Below are 19,395 nucleotides of genomic sequence, written 5' to 3'. Positions count from 1 at the left end.
TCATTATCTGGGGGGGGGGGGGGGGGGGGACTATGTCTAATGCTGTTGTTTTTAATTACTTTTAATGAGCACCGAAGGCTGTTGCTCATTATGATTTCATACACATGAAATGGGATTAGGCTGCTATTGGAAGGAATAACTGCAGGGGTCAAAAGGATAACTTGCCCACAGTCCTGCAACCAGCTGACTCATTATATTTTTCTAAGAGGGAGGACAAGTGATTTCCAGATGGTGTGCTCAGACCCCACCAGGGTGAGGATGGAACTAATGTGGCAAGGTACATCGTCAGGCATTGAAAACATCTTCCATATTTCTTTCCATCTGAATCTCACTATTAGTTTCTTCTTTGTTTTTGCTTTTTTTTTTGCATTTTCTTGTAATGGTATGCAGCCGTTTTATGTGTTTACACATTCATAAAGGTTATCGATTTTACCTGCTACTTACAGATTTGTCTGAGTTTTTTTTTCAGTCCTCAATGAAGAATCTACCAAATGGAAAAGTGATTTAGAGACTTATGATTTAGTGTCCTGATGATGGAGCAATCTACATATTAATCTCCTTTGAGGCTTATTTATCAGTCCTAAATAAGGACTGTACAAAAAAATTGCCTTTGGAAAAAGGTCTGTAAATCAGTAGCGATTGAAGGGAATGTTCCCCCTTAGTCAGATGGAAACTGTAGAATGAGCTCCAGATTGGCAGGTCAGAAGATTATGTACACCCCAAAGACCTACACCTGCTCTCCAAATACTTTTCTCCACACTGTGGAATTTCTGACAGAATGACATGCGGGGTTGACTGCCTCCGATTATGTGGGTTTTACTAACCAACCAAAGGTAGCCTCAATAGCTCTTTTTCCCTGTGGCAATGCAGAGGCCATTGCAAAGCTAAGTCTGCCCTCTCCCTAGAATATGAGGATAAGCACATCGACACACAAACAAATGTGTATTTGGTATGTCCTCCGTCTTCTCTCTGTAAATACCAGCTTGTTTCATCTAGCCAGTTGTTCATAAAAACTGGCAGCCAACTCTTTGACGCCTGAGTATGTGAAAAAAAAAAAAACATGTACGAGCAATTGCCCTGATAACAATAAACCAAAAAGTGTCATCAGTTCAGGGGTGTTCAAAGACACCAAAGGGAATTTCTTTTTTTTTTCAGATCTTTGGGGAGATTCTTTCCATGTAAATAAGGCAGGAAAACAATGAGGCAGTCATGCAGGAAGGAGGATTTAGCGTGATGGAACGTGCGGGGGGTCTGGCTCTTCTAGGGAAACAGTCACCATTGCTGCACTGAGAAAATGCTCCATATTAGTTTTTTTCACATTACATTACAGGCTTGTTCATCATATCCTGTGCTGTTGCATCATAATGGTCTGCCTACTTGATGAGTCATATTATTCAATATGAAGTAATCCAGTCCCCGGGTAGTTCCAACACAACAATAATGACCTTTTCAAGCAACTAATAAAGCAGTCTTTGTAACCCATGGAATGATAAAGATGAGAAAATAATACACTAAGGGATGCACTAAAGGACTGCAACAGGACCAGAAACGGATTGTGGAATTGTTATCAATGTCCTTGACTACTATTTGGCTGTAATCAGCCCCTAGTTCTGTTGCAGTCAAATGAAACCTTACTTTACTTGCTGAAGCCAGTCCATTTCTGCTCTTTCACAACACAAACATACAGAAGCCGTGGTTTGTACTTAGCCATGAAACATTGTAGAATTACAATACAATTTGCACCATGTCCTGCATCCTGTGTGTACAAATAAAAGTTTCCAACATGACGGGTGGCAGTGTGGTGTAGCGGTTTAGGAAAATTAAATTAAGCTAGACGGTTGCTGGTTGAAATCCTGGGAGCAGTCCTGTGCTGCACCCCTGAGCCAAGTACTTTATCTGATTTGCTTTGTGCACATACAGCTGTAAAAATAGAAAAAAATAGAGAATGCAGCATAAGACTCCACAGTTGTCTGAAAGTACAAAGAAATAATTGAATGTGCATTGTTGTGATGGTGCCAACTTTGACCTAATACAGGATTTGTGGCTTTGTACAAACATATTGGTCTAGGACAAAGGTCTCTCAAAGCAGGTCATGACTATGTACCTCAAATTACTCTTTTATAAGAAAAAATTCTAAAAAAATATCTTTATGAATTATGAGGTGAGGCCAGCTGCTGCTTCTCTAAAGCAAATAAAAACATGAAATGAATAAATGTGAAAGATTTCTGTTCAGCAGTTTGGCCTGAAAGGAGCACAGCCAATTGCTTAGTAATATATGATGATTATAAAATTTTTCAAGTGTATGACCATAAGCAAGAGGCACATTAAATAAGTGAAGCGGGTTCAATGAACAAATATATTGCTTATATATTTATATAATATATAAGCATATATATATATATATATATATATATATATATATATATATATATATATATATATATATATATATATATATTATATCTTTCTTTATTTTAACTTAATGCTAGCTTATAATTTCCAGGTCCAACTATTCGAAAATGATATAAAGATCCAGAGAAACATTGTGGAAAAAATTCTACTCCATAAAACAAATGGAATTAAACCTTGAGACACCATACCGATTTCTGAGATTCTAACAACTTGAAATAAATGAATGCATAACTTTAACAGTAGTACAGTATGTTTGACGGAGTACAACTCTAGCAAACCTTTGTTAATATAGCCATTTATCATTTGTTTTGAGTGATGCAGTAGTTTTGAAGTAGGAGTGAAAACACGTGTTCGTGAAATTGACAAAGTGCCAATCTGCGTTGACTCTCTCTCGACTGCAAACTATTCTCCCGAAGCTAAAGCTTTGGAAATAGATTGAGAGCCCTGCTGACAGGCATGCCACAGCTCACAATGTTTAAACCAAGCCTTGCAGAAACGTGGCTGTTTTGTATCAACACTGAGAGGCTGCGCGCTATGGGCTACGTCCCCCTATTGCGGTGCGGAGGTGCACTATATAAAGGAGGAAAGCGCTCGCTCGGCGCCGCAGCGATAGCTGTGAGGTTGGCACTACGCGTGCTGGCAGAGATCATGACGGTACACCAGAAACAGACGCGGCATTGCACTCGGAGCCACTCAACTTTAAGGATCTGACGGTGAATCTACAGAAGGAACTAGAATATTGTATTGCCGTGGTAGAAGATAAAGTATGGGAATTGTGGATTCACCGAAGTGATTTCTTGGCCATGAAAGGAAGTATTATCTTTAAAATGGAACGGAGGAGACGTCTGCAAAGCAAGACAAGAGTACATTTTGCAGCTGGAGTGCTATGATGAATCAGGTTTCACACCGAGGAATAAAATGCTACAACTGGAAACCATGTGTTGGCTGTCGCGCAAGTTAGGCTAAACGTTTTAATGGTGACTTGAAATGTTATTTTCAAGTAACAGCACACGGGATTAGCTGGACACTTAAAAACTGAGTTCAAAGTAGAATTTTGTGGTTTGACAAGTGTTTATTCTTATCTAGAATAATACGCCCAGGTGCTTTTGTTTGGCACAATGCTGATCACCAAATTAGATATCACAAGCTCTTAGGAAATGTTCGCAAAGTGAGATGCAAGAACTACCATGCATGAAACAATGCGAACCCAATTTCCAAGTGATTCTGCGTCTCCCAAACATGTGCACCGTATCATTGTACTCCCGCTTTGTTAATTGTGACATTGGTGTGCAATGGTGTGGCAATCTACCATGGGACCGGCGATTATCCTGTCATTTTTAAAATGGAATTACAGTACAGTTTCCTAAATATAGTGGTTCGGTGTTGAAGCAGTGGACACAAGGGAAATATGTTTACGTTTGTAGTCCTGGTGGGGTTATTTTTATTAAGCGTGGTAACCTGCGACTACGTGTCTTGGGAAAATCTGAATACCAATTTGCAAAACCGAGCGAACGAATTTGAGAAGCCCCGCACTCAACCACACATCATCTTCATCCTCGCCGACGATCAAGGTTTCCGCGACGTGGGATACCACGGATCCGAGATAAAAACCCCGACTCTCGACCGGCTCGCATCTGAAGGAGTCAAACTAGAGAATTATTATGTGCAACCGATTTGCTCCCCGTCTAGAAGCCAGTTTATGACTGGCAGGTAAGATTCTTCTGTTCAGCAGTTAAATGAGTTGGAATAGAGGTATTGAGTAATGAATCAAGTGTCGTTGATTTGCTAATTCAGTGGGTGGCCAACTCTGGCTGTAGAGCTGTATTGCACGTTTTTACCGTTTTAATTTTTATGTTTCGTGTGTGTTTTAAAGCGTCCATTGGGGCTATTTAAACAGCCTGTCGTCATTATTGTAATAAATAAGGGAAATTACGCATTTGATTTAATCTGAGTGACTGATTTGGTTCAGATGAGTTTCAATCCATGGTCGTCATCACTGGTCAACACTGATAATATGCAGGATCTTAGTCGTCCAGGAACAGATCGATATAATGCAACAGCACAGACAACCTACTCCTCGGATGGCAATGACGTACATGGGGCTTTCTGGGAAGCGGTGATAAGTAAGAGATCTAGTGCGATAACGATATTGAATCCACCATAAGGTTTTAATTACTCAGGTACGACCTGTGCACTTTGACAAGACATGTGTCAGCAAAATGATTAAAAAAAAAAAACAGTCACTTGGAGATTGTTGACCTTCTTAGCAACCATCTCCCTCTGCGTCCACAGAAAGTAAGGATACGTATACAAACGGCCGCCTTTGAAGTTTGCACTTCATCGTTCGTGTTTCGCATGGGAATTTACATGCGGTCCATATGCGTGTCCAACAGTGCTTCACCATCTGCCTCGCCTCGCTCCCCGTGAAACAGGAAGGTTCTGGGGCACCTCTTTTGGCAGCTGTCCGAGAAAATAATGAAAAAGCGCCCTGCAATAGTACTGGGAGCTAGTAGCATCCATATGGAAATATAAGTGTTACTTATGAGCTTTCCAGGCTCTTGCGCAAAGGAAGTGAAAGAAACAGGGCGTCTGTTCACTTGAAACAGAAGGTGCTTCTTTGATGGCGTCAGAAGACCTACCCAAAGGTCCTGTCACACTTAATATTTCGCAAATGTGTTGTGTTGATGATTCTCAGCAAGCAATAATGACTGAGAGACAACCTTAGACAGGACTGGATTTGCATTGTCACTTAGTGCGTCTACAGTAGGTGTCTCCAGAATCTCACCATTAATGTCTTCCATATGAACTTTGTCATCTCTCTGTATGTTTTTATTTGTTTGCTTTTTGGAGTGTAGTCATGGCTGCATGGCTTGTCATATGTGCCTTTCAAGCTTCCATTATCTATAGACACCAGTTGCAGTACATTTATTTTACAAAAAATGCTAAGAAAAACAACAGCACACACCTAAGCAACCCAAGTCTTGAGTGCTGGGTGTTTCAGCTGGTTTCCAAGGAAACAACCCAAATCTAACTTCTTCTCTGCACCCGCAGTTCTGTATCAGATTAACTCTATCTTGAGTGATTTTTGCACTGCAGGAAAACTGATGGACTGATTTTTTTTTTTTTTGGATTTTAAGTGATGAAGCCAAGGCCAATGTGTGAATCTCATTATTTCATGTGCTTCTGCTGTAGACGGGTCCAAATGAATATATGCACGTCTTTGCCTTGATGATAATGGCTTGAATAAATGACACCAGTGCTTGTCTGCAGGCAGGAAAGGATGAGTGTGTTGCCATATATGGGGTGACTTTTTTTGCACGTTACCCCAGCAGCTGCATCGATGCTGCATAACTGGTGCTGGCTCTGTGCCATAGCCGTGAAAACCTCAACAATACTAAGTCACTTCTTTAAAGGTAATAACATCAAATGACTCATCTAGTGAGTGTGTGTCCCCCAAACCCCCCCCCCCCCCCCCGTTCCCCCGTCCCCCCCATTCCCCCTACCAATAACCCCCTGACAGCCATCACCTTAATTGAAATCGGTACATTGTGATAAAGGTGATGATGGGGAGGAATTGCTGATAAGACATTTGTCTTCTTTGGATAGATGAATGGCATTTTATGAAAGTTATTGTGCCCTTGAAGCAGGCAGGGTATCTCTGGCATGGACTGAAAAAAAAAACACTGAACTTTTGTACAGCTCTTGCAAAAACCGGCTTTCTGCTCTTAATGGTCTTCTGTAGTCTGGTGGCAGTGTGCAGCAACGAGTCTGCAAGCGAAGCAGTTAAGACTCCTCTCCAACTGCGCTCGCAGCCCAATGGCAGCCCTGATTTATCACCTCTCGAACTCTTGCCGCTATCTGGGGAGAAATATAAAAGTCGCCCGGTCTGCTGGAGAGGAGTGAATTAGTGCAGGTAGGGGGCTGCTGCTGCTGGCGGGGCCAGTGTCCCTCTGTAAAGGGATAGAACCCGGAATGTGGAATATTCCAGCGGAATGTGTGCGACAGAGTGAGACAATGGCACGATCCGGAATGTGTAGAGTGAGGCCCCTGGGTCGGCCCAGACTCCCGCAGCAATGAGGACCTCACTGAAAGAGCTGCTTCAGGAGGCCTTTGTTAACATACTTGCGGCGTCTCGAAGGCAAACATTTCTGAGGTCTTCAGATAAGACATCTCCTAAGCAGCCCCCAAAAGAAGGCCAACCAAAATGGCAAAGAATGTTTGGCTCCTGTCAAAACTATTTCAAAATAATAATAATAAAAAGACAAAGAATCAGCAAATGCTGGTACCCACAGCTTTTTACCCACAATCAGATATCTGATTGCAAACACTTTAAAAAGCAGTGGTGCAATTTGTTTTGTAAAAAAACATTCCATTTTATTGCCCTGTTACATCCCATGGTTCATTTGTTAGTAGCGTCAGACACCAGTGACACTGATTCAGTGATGTTGAAGAGCTTTACTGGTTGTAGCATTTTATAAAGCCTTGCTAATGTTAAAGAATTAAGAAGTAACATGACCTGGCTGAAAGGTCTGATGGAGAGGAGACAGACCGTTCTGTGCTTGTGAATCACGCTCTCTTCAGAGCAGCTTCCCGTGGGAGGATCCAGCCACACTTGAAAACCTGCCAGAGAGAAAAACCGGAGTAAAGCTAAATTAAATTTAAGTTATCAAAGCGTGTATCTCCTCTGAACTGCCCTCCGTCAACAAATAAATGATTAGGAATATGCCCCAGAGGCCTGTGCTCTCTGGGCTGATCATCAGCCCGGATAAGAGAGGTCTGAAGGAGCCGTTGTGCCGGCACTGTGGGCTTACAACGTGTCTTACTGTACTTATAACTCTGTCAAACCGCAGAGTTATGGTTTATTTGTTCACCACCCCCACTTTCCTCTCCAGTCTCTCGTTCCTCATCCCCCCTCCACTCCTCTTTCTCTCTTCCCCTGTTTCTTTCCTCTGTCTGCTGTTCTCCCCTTCTCTCTCTTCAGCTCCTGCCTCCCTTTCCTGGCTCTGTCAATGACAGACAGCCGACTTGATGAGTGATCGGGGAGGGGGAGGCAGTGAGCGGTTTAGGGAGGAGCGAGAGAGAGGGGGGTGAGGGAATGAGCGATTGAGGGAGGGTGGAAATGAGTGATGGAGCAGGGGCGTTAGTTGATGAGGAGTAGAGTGAGTTAGTGCATGAGTGAGTGATTGAGGGAGTGAAAGAGTGAGTGATTGAGTGACCGAGGACCTTGGAGAGGGGGAGAGTGAAAGAGAAATGGAGTGAGGGAGGGAGAGGGAGAAAATCAGTCAGTAAGGGAAGAAGTGAGCGAGGGAGGGAGTTAATGAGGGAGGAAGGGGCATGAGATAGTGAGCAAGGGAATGATTATATGGGTTACGGGTTGATTGGGGGTAGTGAGTGAGGGAAAGAGTTTAATTGGGCAGTGTAGTATGGTGGTCAGGAGCAGGGCTTGTAACTGAAAGGTTGCTGGTTCAAATCCTAGCTGGTACACAACTGTTGTACCCTTGGACAAAGTACTTAACCCACAATTGCCTCAATAAATATCGAGTTGTAGCAATGGATAAAATTGTAACCTGTGTAGGTCACAATGGATAATGGAGTGTCTGCTAAATGCCAATACTGTAATTTGAAGAGTGAAGGAGTATGTAAGAATTGCTACTTGTGAGATGCCTCCAGGTTCAGACAGGTTCCAATCAAGTGTGGTTTATTGAACAAATGAGTAAATGATGATCACAATATACAGTTACACCAGGTACTGCAAAGCAGGGCAAATACCAAGAATTTTTACACAGTCTTAATATGTCACAGGACCCAACCTGATGGTCCACCCAAAGTTCAAGAACAAGAAGAAGGCTGATATACTTAATCAGTCTCCTAATGCAACCACAGTGGTGACTGTTATGCTAATGAATGGAAAGTTATGCTAATGTGTGGTTGCCTGTAGACAGAAGCTCCTGTAGACATGCAGATGAGCTGTCCGGAGACACCAGGTTCCATTGTCTGTAAACCAGTTTACGTTGGGGAACATTTAAGGAGACTGGTCCATATTCATTACGGCCTCATTGAAGGAGCTAGCGAGGGAATGAGTTTGAGAGTGAGGGGTTGATTGAGGTGGTTAGCGGGTAAACGAGTGTGTGAGCGAGGGGGGGGTGAGGCTAGCGGCTCCAGGCTGAATTTGATTAGCCGCGCAGCCGAGGAGAGCGTGCTTATTTGAACCACATGTGAGAAGCACACGGAACAGAACATGAGCTGGCTGCACTGGGAGTGAGGAATGGGCCTGGTTTAGTGTGGTGCTGTTTGCTGTGGCGGTGAAAACACTTGCCACGTGGGAATAGTGGGGTTTTTTTGATTGCATCTGCTTTGTAATTTGTGTTTCATTGCGTTTCTGTTGGGTTGTAAGTGGTTATGGCAACGTAGTCTGGCTAACGAGTTTCCTGATGGTTGGGTGGAACACTGTCAGTCCTCCATACAATATGACGATATCTGCACAACAGTCAAATAATGTTTTGTATTGTACAGTAGAGTACATCTACCAAGTCAGGAATATCTACAACTTTGTAATTAACCTCTCTGGCAGATCTGGGCACTGTACTGCTATTTTGCATACCCCTGACTCTGGAGAGTGTGACAGAGGAACAGATCTCTTCCAGTCTGGTCATTATTTCATTCACCCTTTTCAGAATCTAGACAGAGTAAAAAAAAGAGCACCTGTTACATTTCACGAGTTTGCTGGACCCCCCCCCCCCCCCCCCCCCCCCCCATCCCCCATCCCCCATCCCCCATCCCCCCATCCCCCATCTGCCCACCCCTAGGCCTTATCCATACTTTGTAATCCCAAAGGCCCCACATATGTGGACCAGGATACTTTGGGATTCCCTGAGTGCCAGCCAGTACCAGTTCCCACGCAAATTCTTTGGCTGAGTGATTTAAGGATCAGCATTATGTCCAGCTAATGCGTCATCTTGTCATAATGTTGCTGTAGCTTTGTGGGCATTATGTTAGCCGGATTACCAAACACTTACCGGCTCTTCTTGAGGATAAAAAAAAAAATATGTGCCTACACAGCACTTAACATGACTGCGTGTCTTACACAACTACGTTTAACGGTGTGTTTGTGGCATTGTGAGCTCAACTCCGTATCAGTGTCAGGCTTTTGGTGAAGCACAAGAAACGAAAACAGATGAGGTGGGGACACTAAGTGGAAAAGTGCAATTCATGCACAGAGGGAGCGCTCACAGAAGGGCCACGGCTGGCAAAAACAGCAGAGGCGGGCTCCAAAAAACAGTGTTTTTATAGACATTTATGGGCAAATGAAGAGGAATTATAGTAAATGCCTACACGTAATTGCTTGTGAAAGAGGCAGGACTGTATGATGCTAGACAGAGAGGTCGCTTCCAGGTCCTCTGTGCTGTCTTTGCTTGCATCCTTTGTAGAATGAGTTGTCACTGGTCTTGCTCTTGAGCTGATGGGGACTGTTATGACACTTTTATGCTTAAAGTCCCTCAAACTTATCATGTTTGCCTGCTGGCCCTCTGTAGGCCTACTGGTTTCTTTGAAATGACCTATACCCCTTTTTGTTGCATAATCAATATGTGAACATCGGTGTCTTGTTGGACTGTGGTAAAAGTCCAAGCAGAAAACACCATTAGTCCACTCTCTGTACTCCCTCCTTTCTCAAAAAGCATCCCGTCCTTTCACTTATTACATTCTCAACAATACATACCTTAAATACGTGTAAACTGGAAAACCATGCACTCATAGATGGAAGGGAAAAAGTGTAGAGCACACACTGGGGTCAGCACCATGTGAATTCTTGTTTTGTCTCCTAAATTCCTAAGTTGTAGATTCTGAGTTCCAAGATTTCAGGCTTCCTTGGACGTGTCTTGGACATGGGGGTATGACAGGATATGTTGCTAGGCTGAGGAGCATAACTCCCAACTTTCACATTAACAAGGAAAGAGGCGGCGTATGGCAATTAAAGTACCACCCAGCTGTAAAACTGGTTTGCATTGGTTTTGCTTTGTCAGCTTAGGACAGTTTGTGTTTTAATAATAATTTGATGGATTTTTAAGGGGTTATAGGGAAAAAAGAGGGGTTGATGTTTCATATTATCAGGAGTCATTGTGGCGCATTAGTCACTGTGCACTGTGTATAACCCAGATCTGACAAGAAGTACGTAATATTCCATGGCAATTGATAGCATTCACTTGCGGTTCCATGCCCAGAAGCAGAGGATGATTAGGGGTGGATGTAGGCGGGGTGTTTCCCTTTTGAATTTAGAGCTGATTCATGATGCTGGCCACATCCAGGAATGTTGATGCAGTTGAGTCATCTCCCCAGTGTTTCTACTGTAGAGTCATGCTCTGTGTGGCCAGGCCCCCTGTGCAGAGCACCACCCAAACACAAGCCTTTGTGACCTCACACAGATTACTGCAGGTGCTTCCTGTGTCTCTAAGCAATAAACACAGTCATCCCAGAGGCCTGTGTTCTGGAATTCTAGAGCCCAGCACTTCAGTGTTCTAACACATGGGCGGCAGTGTAGCATAGTGGTAGGGAGCAGGACCTCGTAACCGGTTGCGGTTGCCAGTTTGATTCCCCACTGGGTCACTGCTGCTGTGCCCTTGGGCAAGGCACTTAACCCACAGCTGCCTCAGTAAACATCCAGCTGCATAAATGGATACAGTTGTAAAAACTGTAAACGGTGTAAGTTGCTCTGGATAGGAAAGTCTGCTAAATGCCGGTAATGTAATGTAATGTAATAATGTAGCACGTACTTGTATGCTAATGCGCACAGCTGCCAGGGGTGGGAGGGGGAGGGCCAGTTGGCGCACTGGTCAGCTGCGCCGCGAGAGGTGTTGCCACGCGGTGGCTTGGAGAGGCGCTCCACGTGGTCTCTGGCGAGGGCGGCAGCCTCGCCGTCAGCTGTGCACCGGAGCGGGTCGAACGCGAGACGCCGCCAGGAATCTGCTCCGCTTCCCTCTCAGTAGCTGCGTTGACTGATCAAAACTGACTACTCTGTTCTGTTTCAATTCGCGCCAGGAAACAGACATAAACGTCACTTTTAAGACCAAGGATTTGCGCGCAATAGTTATGTCTCTGATTGTATTCTCTCCAAATGTTCGTCGAGGAGAAATATCAGAGGATTTTGTTATCTGTGAAATTCTTGACCATGACCTACCACTACTTCTCAGATGTTGAGAGAATGTGAATCTTAAGTCCAAAACAATCAAAATGCTTATTTTCTATTATTACATTTTCATGATTTCTGTGATCTGTGTGGAGCAGTATTTGATCATTTAATTTTACTTGTCTTACCATTTCACTTAGCAAATTAATGTTTTAGACTGTTCTTTACTAACATTACAGAAGAATGTGCTGCTAAAAGCCACCACAAAAAGTTATTGTTTATAATGTCACTGTTATCCAAACCAACAATATTTGTTAAGAACTAAATTGAGAGTCTGTGTTTCGAAAGCATAATGATATGCCAGGAGGTGTTGAGTTATTGTGGTATGGAACTCAGTTTGGCATGTAGGTTGCGTTGGTTTAAAACCCTGACCGCCTAGACCACAGATTCAACACATCATTTCAAGGTTAAGTACACTTTGACCAAACCCACTGCAAGAGCCCATAAATTATGTAGAGGGAAGGCGATGACCCAGCCAGCTGTTCCCTGTGGAGGGAATTGCGGTGTGCAAATGTGTGTGTGTGTCTGTCTGTGCTTGAGTGCGTGTGGGCGTGTGCTCCTGTGTGTATGTCCTTGAGCATGTATGTGTGTGTGTGTGTGTGTGTGTGTGTGTGTGGGGGGGGGGGGGGGGGGGGTGTTCTTGTGTGTCTGTGCTTGAGCGTGTGTATGCATATGTGTGCGTGTGCATGAGAGCCTGCATGTGTTTGGGGGGGGGGGTGTTGTTGTGTGTCTGTGTGCATATGTGTGTGTGTGTGCGCGCATATATATATATATATATATATATATATATATATGTGTGCGTGTGTGTGTGTGTGTGTGCGTGCGTGTGTGTCTCTTTGTATGACAGCGTGCATGTGTGTTTAAGTGCATACTCGTTTATTTTCTCTAGGGGGAAAGATTCCACATGGCATGTATATCTTGTGTGATGACCCCCCCCCCCCCAGAGCAGACTAAGCTGTCTCGCAGTGCTGTGAAGCACAGCCGGGAATATGGTGTGGCAGAGGGAGGCCATGCTGGCCCTCCGCCAGTGGAAACCCTGTTTTTAAAAGAAGAAATAAGGGTATTATTCCCTCCAGCTTTCACTGTGAGCGATGCCAGCTTGCTATTGGCTGCAGGAGTCCAGGAGTCCGGCTGTCTGGTTCTTTAAATGTAGGTGATGGGTAGGCGACGATGAAGTCAGTGATAATTGTCCTAATTTTATTATTAGGACAATTATTTTGCATGTCAAGTTGAGCTGTCATCTCTCCCATGTGTTTCCTTTGGTACACCCCGTCATCGCAATCAAATCCAACTTGTTTGCCGTGCAAGACACTCTCAGGAAAGGTCTCTTTATTAAATAGGCTGTGTTTTACAAAAAGACTCTCTCTGTTTTCCTAGGCGGCAACACCTCGGTGCAGTTTAAGCCCTCCCTTCTTTGGCCGGGGACAGTAGTGACGTTTGAGCCTCGTTAGTTTCAGGTCACAGTGACATTTCCTGCGTCTATGATTTTCTGTCTCCACCAAATAGACCATGTGTTTCTTTCAGGCTTATCATATCAGATGTTACTGTGTGCAGAGATATCAAGGAGAACAAAGCAGCTGCCTCACAGCTTAGCTTGTCTGGACTGGTCTTACTCCATTGTAATTAGACTGTGAGTGAATAATACAGTGTGTAATCTCTCATGTATACACAAAGCTTTTTTTGTGGTGCCTCGTTTCTGTGAAATAGACCTGGAAGGGACCTTTTTGAAGTAAAAAGGCATGAAAGCTATTCATTTACAGGCTTTGGCTAACTGAACTCTAAATGGAATAGAATAGACTAAATGGATTAGTTAAAAATGTATCAGTTTTTATCAAATGTTTAAATATGTTTTTGCATCATTTTTTCTGCATCATTTTGTATCCATGGGCAAGGTACTTAACCCACAATTGCCTCAGTAAATATCCAGCTTTATAAATAGATAACATGTAAAAATTGTAAGACACGGAAGTCACTCTGGATAAGCATGTCTGCTAAATGACAATAATGTAATGTATCTCAGGTTTTCAGCAGGATCTGTATATTTCATTGCAATTAATCACCCTGCTGTTTTTGTTGACCACGTCCAGGTACCAGATCCACACAGGCCTCCAGCACTCCATCATCCGGCCCACCCAGCCCAACTGCCTGCCCCTGGAAAACGTCACGCTGCCCCAGAAGCTGAAAGCTGTGGGCTACTCCACGCACATGGTGGGCAAGTGGCACCTGGGCTTCTACAAGCGGGACTGCATCCCCACCCAGCGGGGCTTCGACACCTTTTTCGGGTCCCTCCTGGGCAGCGGGGACTACTACAGCCACTACAAGTGCGACAGCCCCGGGATGTGCGGCTATGACTTGCACGAGGGCGAGGAGGCCGCCTGGGACCAGGACCGGGGCGTCTACTCCACCCTCATGTACACGCAGAAGGTGGTGGACATCCTGGCGTCCCACGACCCCCGGCGCCCGCTCTTCCTCTACCTGGCCTACCAGGCGGTGCACTCACCCCTGCAGGTGCCCAGCCGCTACCTAGAGCGCTACAAGTCCATCCCCAACCTGCACCGGCGCAAGTACGCCGCCATGGTGTCCTGCTTGGACGAGGCCGTGAATAACATCACCCTGGCGCTCAAGAGGTATGGTTACTACGACAACAGCATCCTGGTGTACTCCACAGACAACGGGGGCCAGCCCATGGCGGGGGGTAGCAACTGGCCCCTCAGGGGCAGCAAGGGGACGTATTGGGAGGGGGGCATCCGAGCCGTGGGCTTCGTGCACAGCCCTCTGCTGCTGAAGAAGGGCACCAGGTGCCGGGGGCTGGTGCACATCACCGACTGGTACCCAACGCTGGTGACGCTGGCGGAGGGGACGCTGGAGGAGGACCTGGACTTGGACGGGTACGACGTGTGGGAGGCCATCAGCGAGGGCCTTCCCTCCCCCCGGCAGGACATCCTGCACAACATTGACCCCATCTATACCAAGGCCAAGAACGGCTCCCTGAAGGCCGGCCACGGTGTCTGGAACACGGCCGTCCAGGCAGCCATCCGTGTCGGGGACTGGAAGCTGCTGACGGGCATCCCAGGGTACAGTGATTGGGTGCCCCCTCAGACCTTCTCCAGCCTGCTGCTGGCCAACCGCTGGCACAACGAGAGGGTCCGCTGGGACCGGGGCAAGTCCCTCTGGCTCTTCAACATCACGGCTGACCCCTACGAGCGGGTGGACCTGTCGCGCCGCTACCCGCACGTGGTCAAGAAACTCCTGCTGCGCCTGGCGGAGTACAACAAGACCGCCGTGCCCGTGCGGTACCCGGCCAAGGACTCCCGCTCCAACCCGCAGCTTCACGGAGGGGTGTGGGGACCCTGGTACAAAGAGGAAGAGGAGGAGGAAGACATGGAGAGCAACCTCCTCACCAACCAGTTGGGCAAGAGAAGGCACAGGAAGAAAGGGCGTGGGAAGCACAAGATTAAAAGGAAGTCCAGAGAGTAGCGTTTTCATCAGTGACTTTGTAGATGTGGTTTAAACACTCACTCAGATCTCAGGGATTACGAGCCACTTAGGCTTGTAGAGCTGTCTGTTTCACTGATTCATAGTTTTATGCCAAATTAGACTGGGGTGTTTGGTGTCCGAAAAAAGGGCGGAAATCATTACCAAACGGTTACAAAATGGCCTCACCTCAGACATAACTGTTCCCCACAGTAAAAGGTAAAAAGCAGATTTCACTTTGAAAGGGCCTGCTTTTTTTGTTCGGGCATTTAAAGAATGTTTATTTTTTTATATTTTATTGCATGCTGGAACTTCAGTGACTCTCAGATTGTTGACAGATTTATTATGTTTTAGAAAAAAAAGAGAGTTAGTCTTTCAAGACAGCACCATTTTTGGTGACAGTGAAAAAATACATAGTTTTATATTATTAGATGTTAAATGCGTTGTTGTCAGAGAAACAAATCTAGAAATGTTATTTAATAGCAAATCTAAATTTGAAATAGAATTTTGCTCTTTTGAAATGTAAGAAAATACAGTATAGGTCCTCTCCCTTAGCGTCTGGTCTGGAACCGGCTTAACTTGAATGTAAAACAAGCTAACAAAATAAAGGCCTTTAAAACAGTTTCACTTTTTTTTCTTCCTTGAAATTATTTAATTTTATCAGACGCAGTATATTCACATTTGTAGGCGGGTGTACGTGTTTTTAATAACAGGAAAATAAACATATCACCCACACCCCTCTGTCTTCACGGTAATGCGCTAATGGGCGGGTTTTTATGTTGCTAGCTAGTGGCTATTTAATAAGTTTTATTAAAGTGGAAAATACTATAAAGCTTGTTCTGGCCGACAGGACAGAGTTAACTCCTTGCAGCTCATTTACAGATTCAATTTTCTTACCGGAATGTACCCGCTAGAAGGTGTCTGGCAAAGAAATTCAGGAAAGAGAAATGTCGTAAACATTTGAGAGGGGACACGTGACTGAAGGCTCAAGACCTTTTTGGAGAAAAAAAAAGGACAGCCCACCTCCATCCCCCAAAAAAATATCAAGCAAATGATCTTTCATTTTTATTCCCGTTGCTTGGTGCTGCTTTATAAACATTCACACACAGTCATTTCAGACGTTGAGGTACTGTACGCCAATGTTCTAAGCACGAAACAAGAAGGTTATTATTGTATTGCTTTTATTTGTACTTAATGTCCCAATCAGTCACTTTAACGATGCTCAATTACTGTAAAGTGGACCCAACAGCTGTGCACAAGAATTCCGTAAATAAAATTGCATCAGTATTAAAACCTGTTTCAGCTGGAAATTCCAGTGGAAGTCTTTGTGTAATATTCCATAGTTGCCCCAACAAAAAAATAGATAATCATTTTTCTTATTTTGGCTTGAAAGGACATGTCTACCTGCCATGCTATCCAACCCTGACAGGATTCCATTATTTCAACAGTTTTAGAACACCGTGTGTTAGCAGCTTCTTCCCACTGAACCCTTAGGTCATGTGTAATGACAAGCCTGCTGTGGTGACGTCATCCCCCTCAACACGCGCATGTGTTGGAGGCTTCCTCAGGCTGCAGACGGGGGTGCTCCATCAGAATGGGGGGTAGGGGGCGGTGCCATGGTGCTCTTGGACCACCTCAGCCAAGCTTATTTGTTGACTGATGTCAAGTGGTTCTAGTTCACTGCATGGGCCCCACACATCTTGGATTTCAGCAGTGCGATTTTAGTTCTAATGATGTTTTTTTGTGCATTGCTGAGAGTGATTTTGAACATGTGCTGAGGTTAGTGGGTCAATGGTAAAACATAACCTCATTACTGTAATTTGTGCTATCCTCTAGGTTAATGAGGTGATGATCTACATTGATAAAATGTATCATTCAAATGAGAACTAGTTGCAATACATTGTTAATACAAAATGACTGTCACTATAAGGAAATTTGTCAGACAGATCACAGAATTTTTCTGGACCACAAAAAAAATCTGTACCACAAAAAGTTGAAGGATACTTGTTACAACATGAGAAGAATGAGATCAAATTCTATACTGAGCAATTGATCAATAAATTATATTTCAAAGAATAAAAATACCATTCTCCTTAATCTTTCTACATAAAACTATCCCTTAAAAAGTAACCTTCTTGACAAAAAATTTTAGATATTCACAGACTTGTGCTTGTGGGTGCGTGTGATGGGGAGAGTTGGAGAAGGAGGGTGTGGGGGGAGGGGGTGCAACTGGATGAAATTGTATTAAATTAGATTTATTTCTCAAGGTCCTGGGGAATCCTTGGTCTCCTGAAACTAATTTGCTACTTAAATTGTTTGGCATCATAGCTTTCTGGGAGTCCAAGCATTTGCCTGTAATTCTGTGCAATACAACCTCAAGGAAGACAGGGATAATTCTTCTGAAAACACCAGCAGTCATAATTGTGCTAATATTGATCAGATGCTGTGTAAACGATCTTTTTGATGCCTTAATGTTTGTTTTGGTATTGGCGTTTAGAAAAGCAGAATGTGAATTCAGCAAATAATTTCAGCCCTTTCAAAGAAGATGGTATGGGTTACCAAGGATTACATTTATATTACGATTGCTGTGTTTTTATTTCTTATGTAATAAAGATGGTCTCACTCAGAAAAATTTCAAGATGACTGGCACAAATTATCAGCAGCTGTTGGGAAGCTTTCTGGGGATGCATGCCATTCTGAAACTGATATTTTCCCATCAAACAAAAATGACCACAAGATTGACACTCTGAATACATCCACCCGAACAGAACACAGCATGTGCACTGATTATTCCAAACTATTTGGCAGAATCCACACATTCCAAGCGTAGAGGGTCATACAGTTTTAAAGGGTTGTACACGATATTAATGGCTTTGTCATTTTTGCATTTGTGTCATTGTTATTAGTGGGGACCCACCCCGGGAAGTGACCCTAAGGTCATCGATTGATGTGGTGGGACTTTATTTTGGGACTGTAATTTGTAAGGAGTGCCAGTGGCAACATTAATTAAGAGAGCTGCTATCAGCTTCAGCACATACAGCCTGCACCATACACACAAGTGTGTGCGTGTGTGTGTGTGTGTGTGTGTGTGTGTGTGTGTCTGTGTGTCTGTGTGTCTGTGTGCATGTGTGTGTTTGGGGGGGTTGCTCTGAGAAACAGTCCAAGTTTGACAGGCAGACTTTGCTGGCTGATCCCTCTACTTGAACCCCAGGGAAAAAGACATGGGGATTTCCTGTAATGAACTGTTTCGCTCATGCAGAACTGGAACCTTTCTGGCAGCCATTCCTCTGACAGCAACCGCCACACCAACCCGCCCCCCCCAACCCCCCTGCCGCCACCCTCTCTCTGTCTCCCTCCTCTCCCTTTTTGTCTCACTCCCTGTTAGCCTCAGCCCAGTGTAAACACTCAGACTGTCTGTCAGGTCAACCACACTTAACCTAACGCATCTGAGATCCCCCAGTAGGCGCATCCATCCCTCATCAACAGTCAATATAACAGCAGTGGAGAGCAGAGAGCTCCTCCACCCAGGGTGCAGCTAAGCACTGCTCTGGGTACAGCTGGTCTCCTTCAGTGCTGGAGTGTTACAGAGTAATATCACTGGCTCCTCCTGATCTCAGACCAGAGCGATGGTGAGGGGGACCGCAGGGAAGAGTGAAGAATCTAATGTCACAGAGCAACAAAGGCCATCTATGTAAAGAGGCCACATGCGTCCATTTGACCTGGTCCTCCTGTAAACCTGGCAGCTGTTCACAGATAGACAATAGAGGGCTGGTCTAATCAAAACAAGAACAGAAGAATGTTCCATGTTTCAGGGTGTTTTTTTTTAGGGGGCGGGGGGGTAAATGGGAAACGATATAATCTTTTCCATAATTCTTGTTCATGTTGCCAAATGGCAATTCAAAACAAACTCAGACACGCAGAGGGATGTCTGAGAGAGAGCGAAAGACGTGCCAGGACATTCCCGTTTACACCTGTTTAATGCACGGGGCAAGCTGCTTCCAGTTTAGCTTTACATCAGTTTCCTTGTTTTTGCCTCTGTTCACTTACTCACCGTCTTCCCAACTGTCTCCTGCAACTCCTGCAGTACTCATGTTTTACCACTAGAGGCTGCAAGCTGTTGAACAGTACCTCATCGGTTCTTGTTTAAATCATTGTCATTTGTCCAGCATGAACACAAAGGAAGCATGGCGTGCCAAGCAGAGTTTTTGTTCACCGGTGTTCATAACATCCAACAAATGGGGAAGAGGGCAGTGTGCCTGAGATGTTGCCAATGTAAGAGCTTAAGTGGCTTTTTGAAAAGGGATCGTACATCCACCTCTTCAAGTAGT

At 44.5% G+C, this 19,395-nt stretch overlaps 1 protein-coding gene across 1 annotated transcript; it reads left to right on the top strand.

Annotated features, from left to right (window-relative positions):
* Window positions 1-3,620: 3,620 nt before the first annotated feature.
* Window positions 3,621-15,070, top strand: arsj (arylsulfatase family, member J). The gene is made up of 2 exons (XM_036551619.1): window positions 3,621-4,122; window positions 13,681-15,070. Exons 1-2 carry the CDS (start codon window positions 3,821-3,823, stop codon window positions 15,068-15,070), a joined length of 1,692 nt encoding a protein of 563 aa, XP_036407512.1. The 5' UTR covers window positions 3,621-3,820.
* The last annotated feature ends 4,325 nt before the right edge of the window (window positions 15,071-19,395 follow it).

Source organism: Megalops cyprinoides, chromosome 18 (genome assembly GCF_013368585.1).
Source record: "Megalops cyprinoides isolate fMegCyp1 chromosome 18, fMegCyp1.pri, whole genome shotgun sequence".
Lineage (NCBI taxonomy): Eukaryota > Metazoa > Chordata > Actinopteri > Elopiformes > Megalopidae > Megalops > Megalops cyprinoides.
Note: the sequence above shows the minus strand (reverse complement) of the source record. Positions and strands in the feature narration are given on the sequence as shown.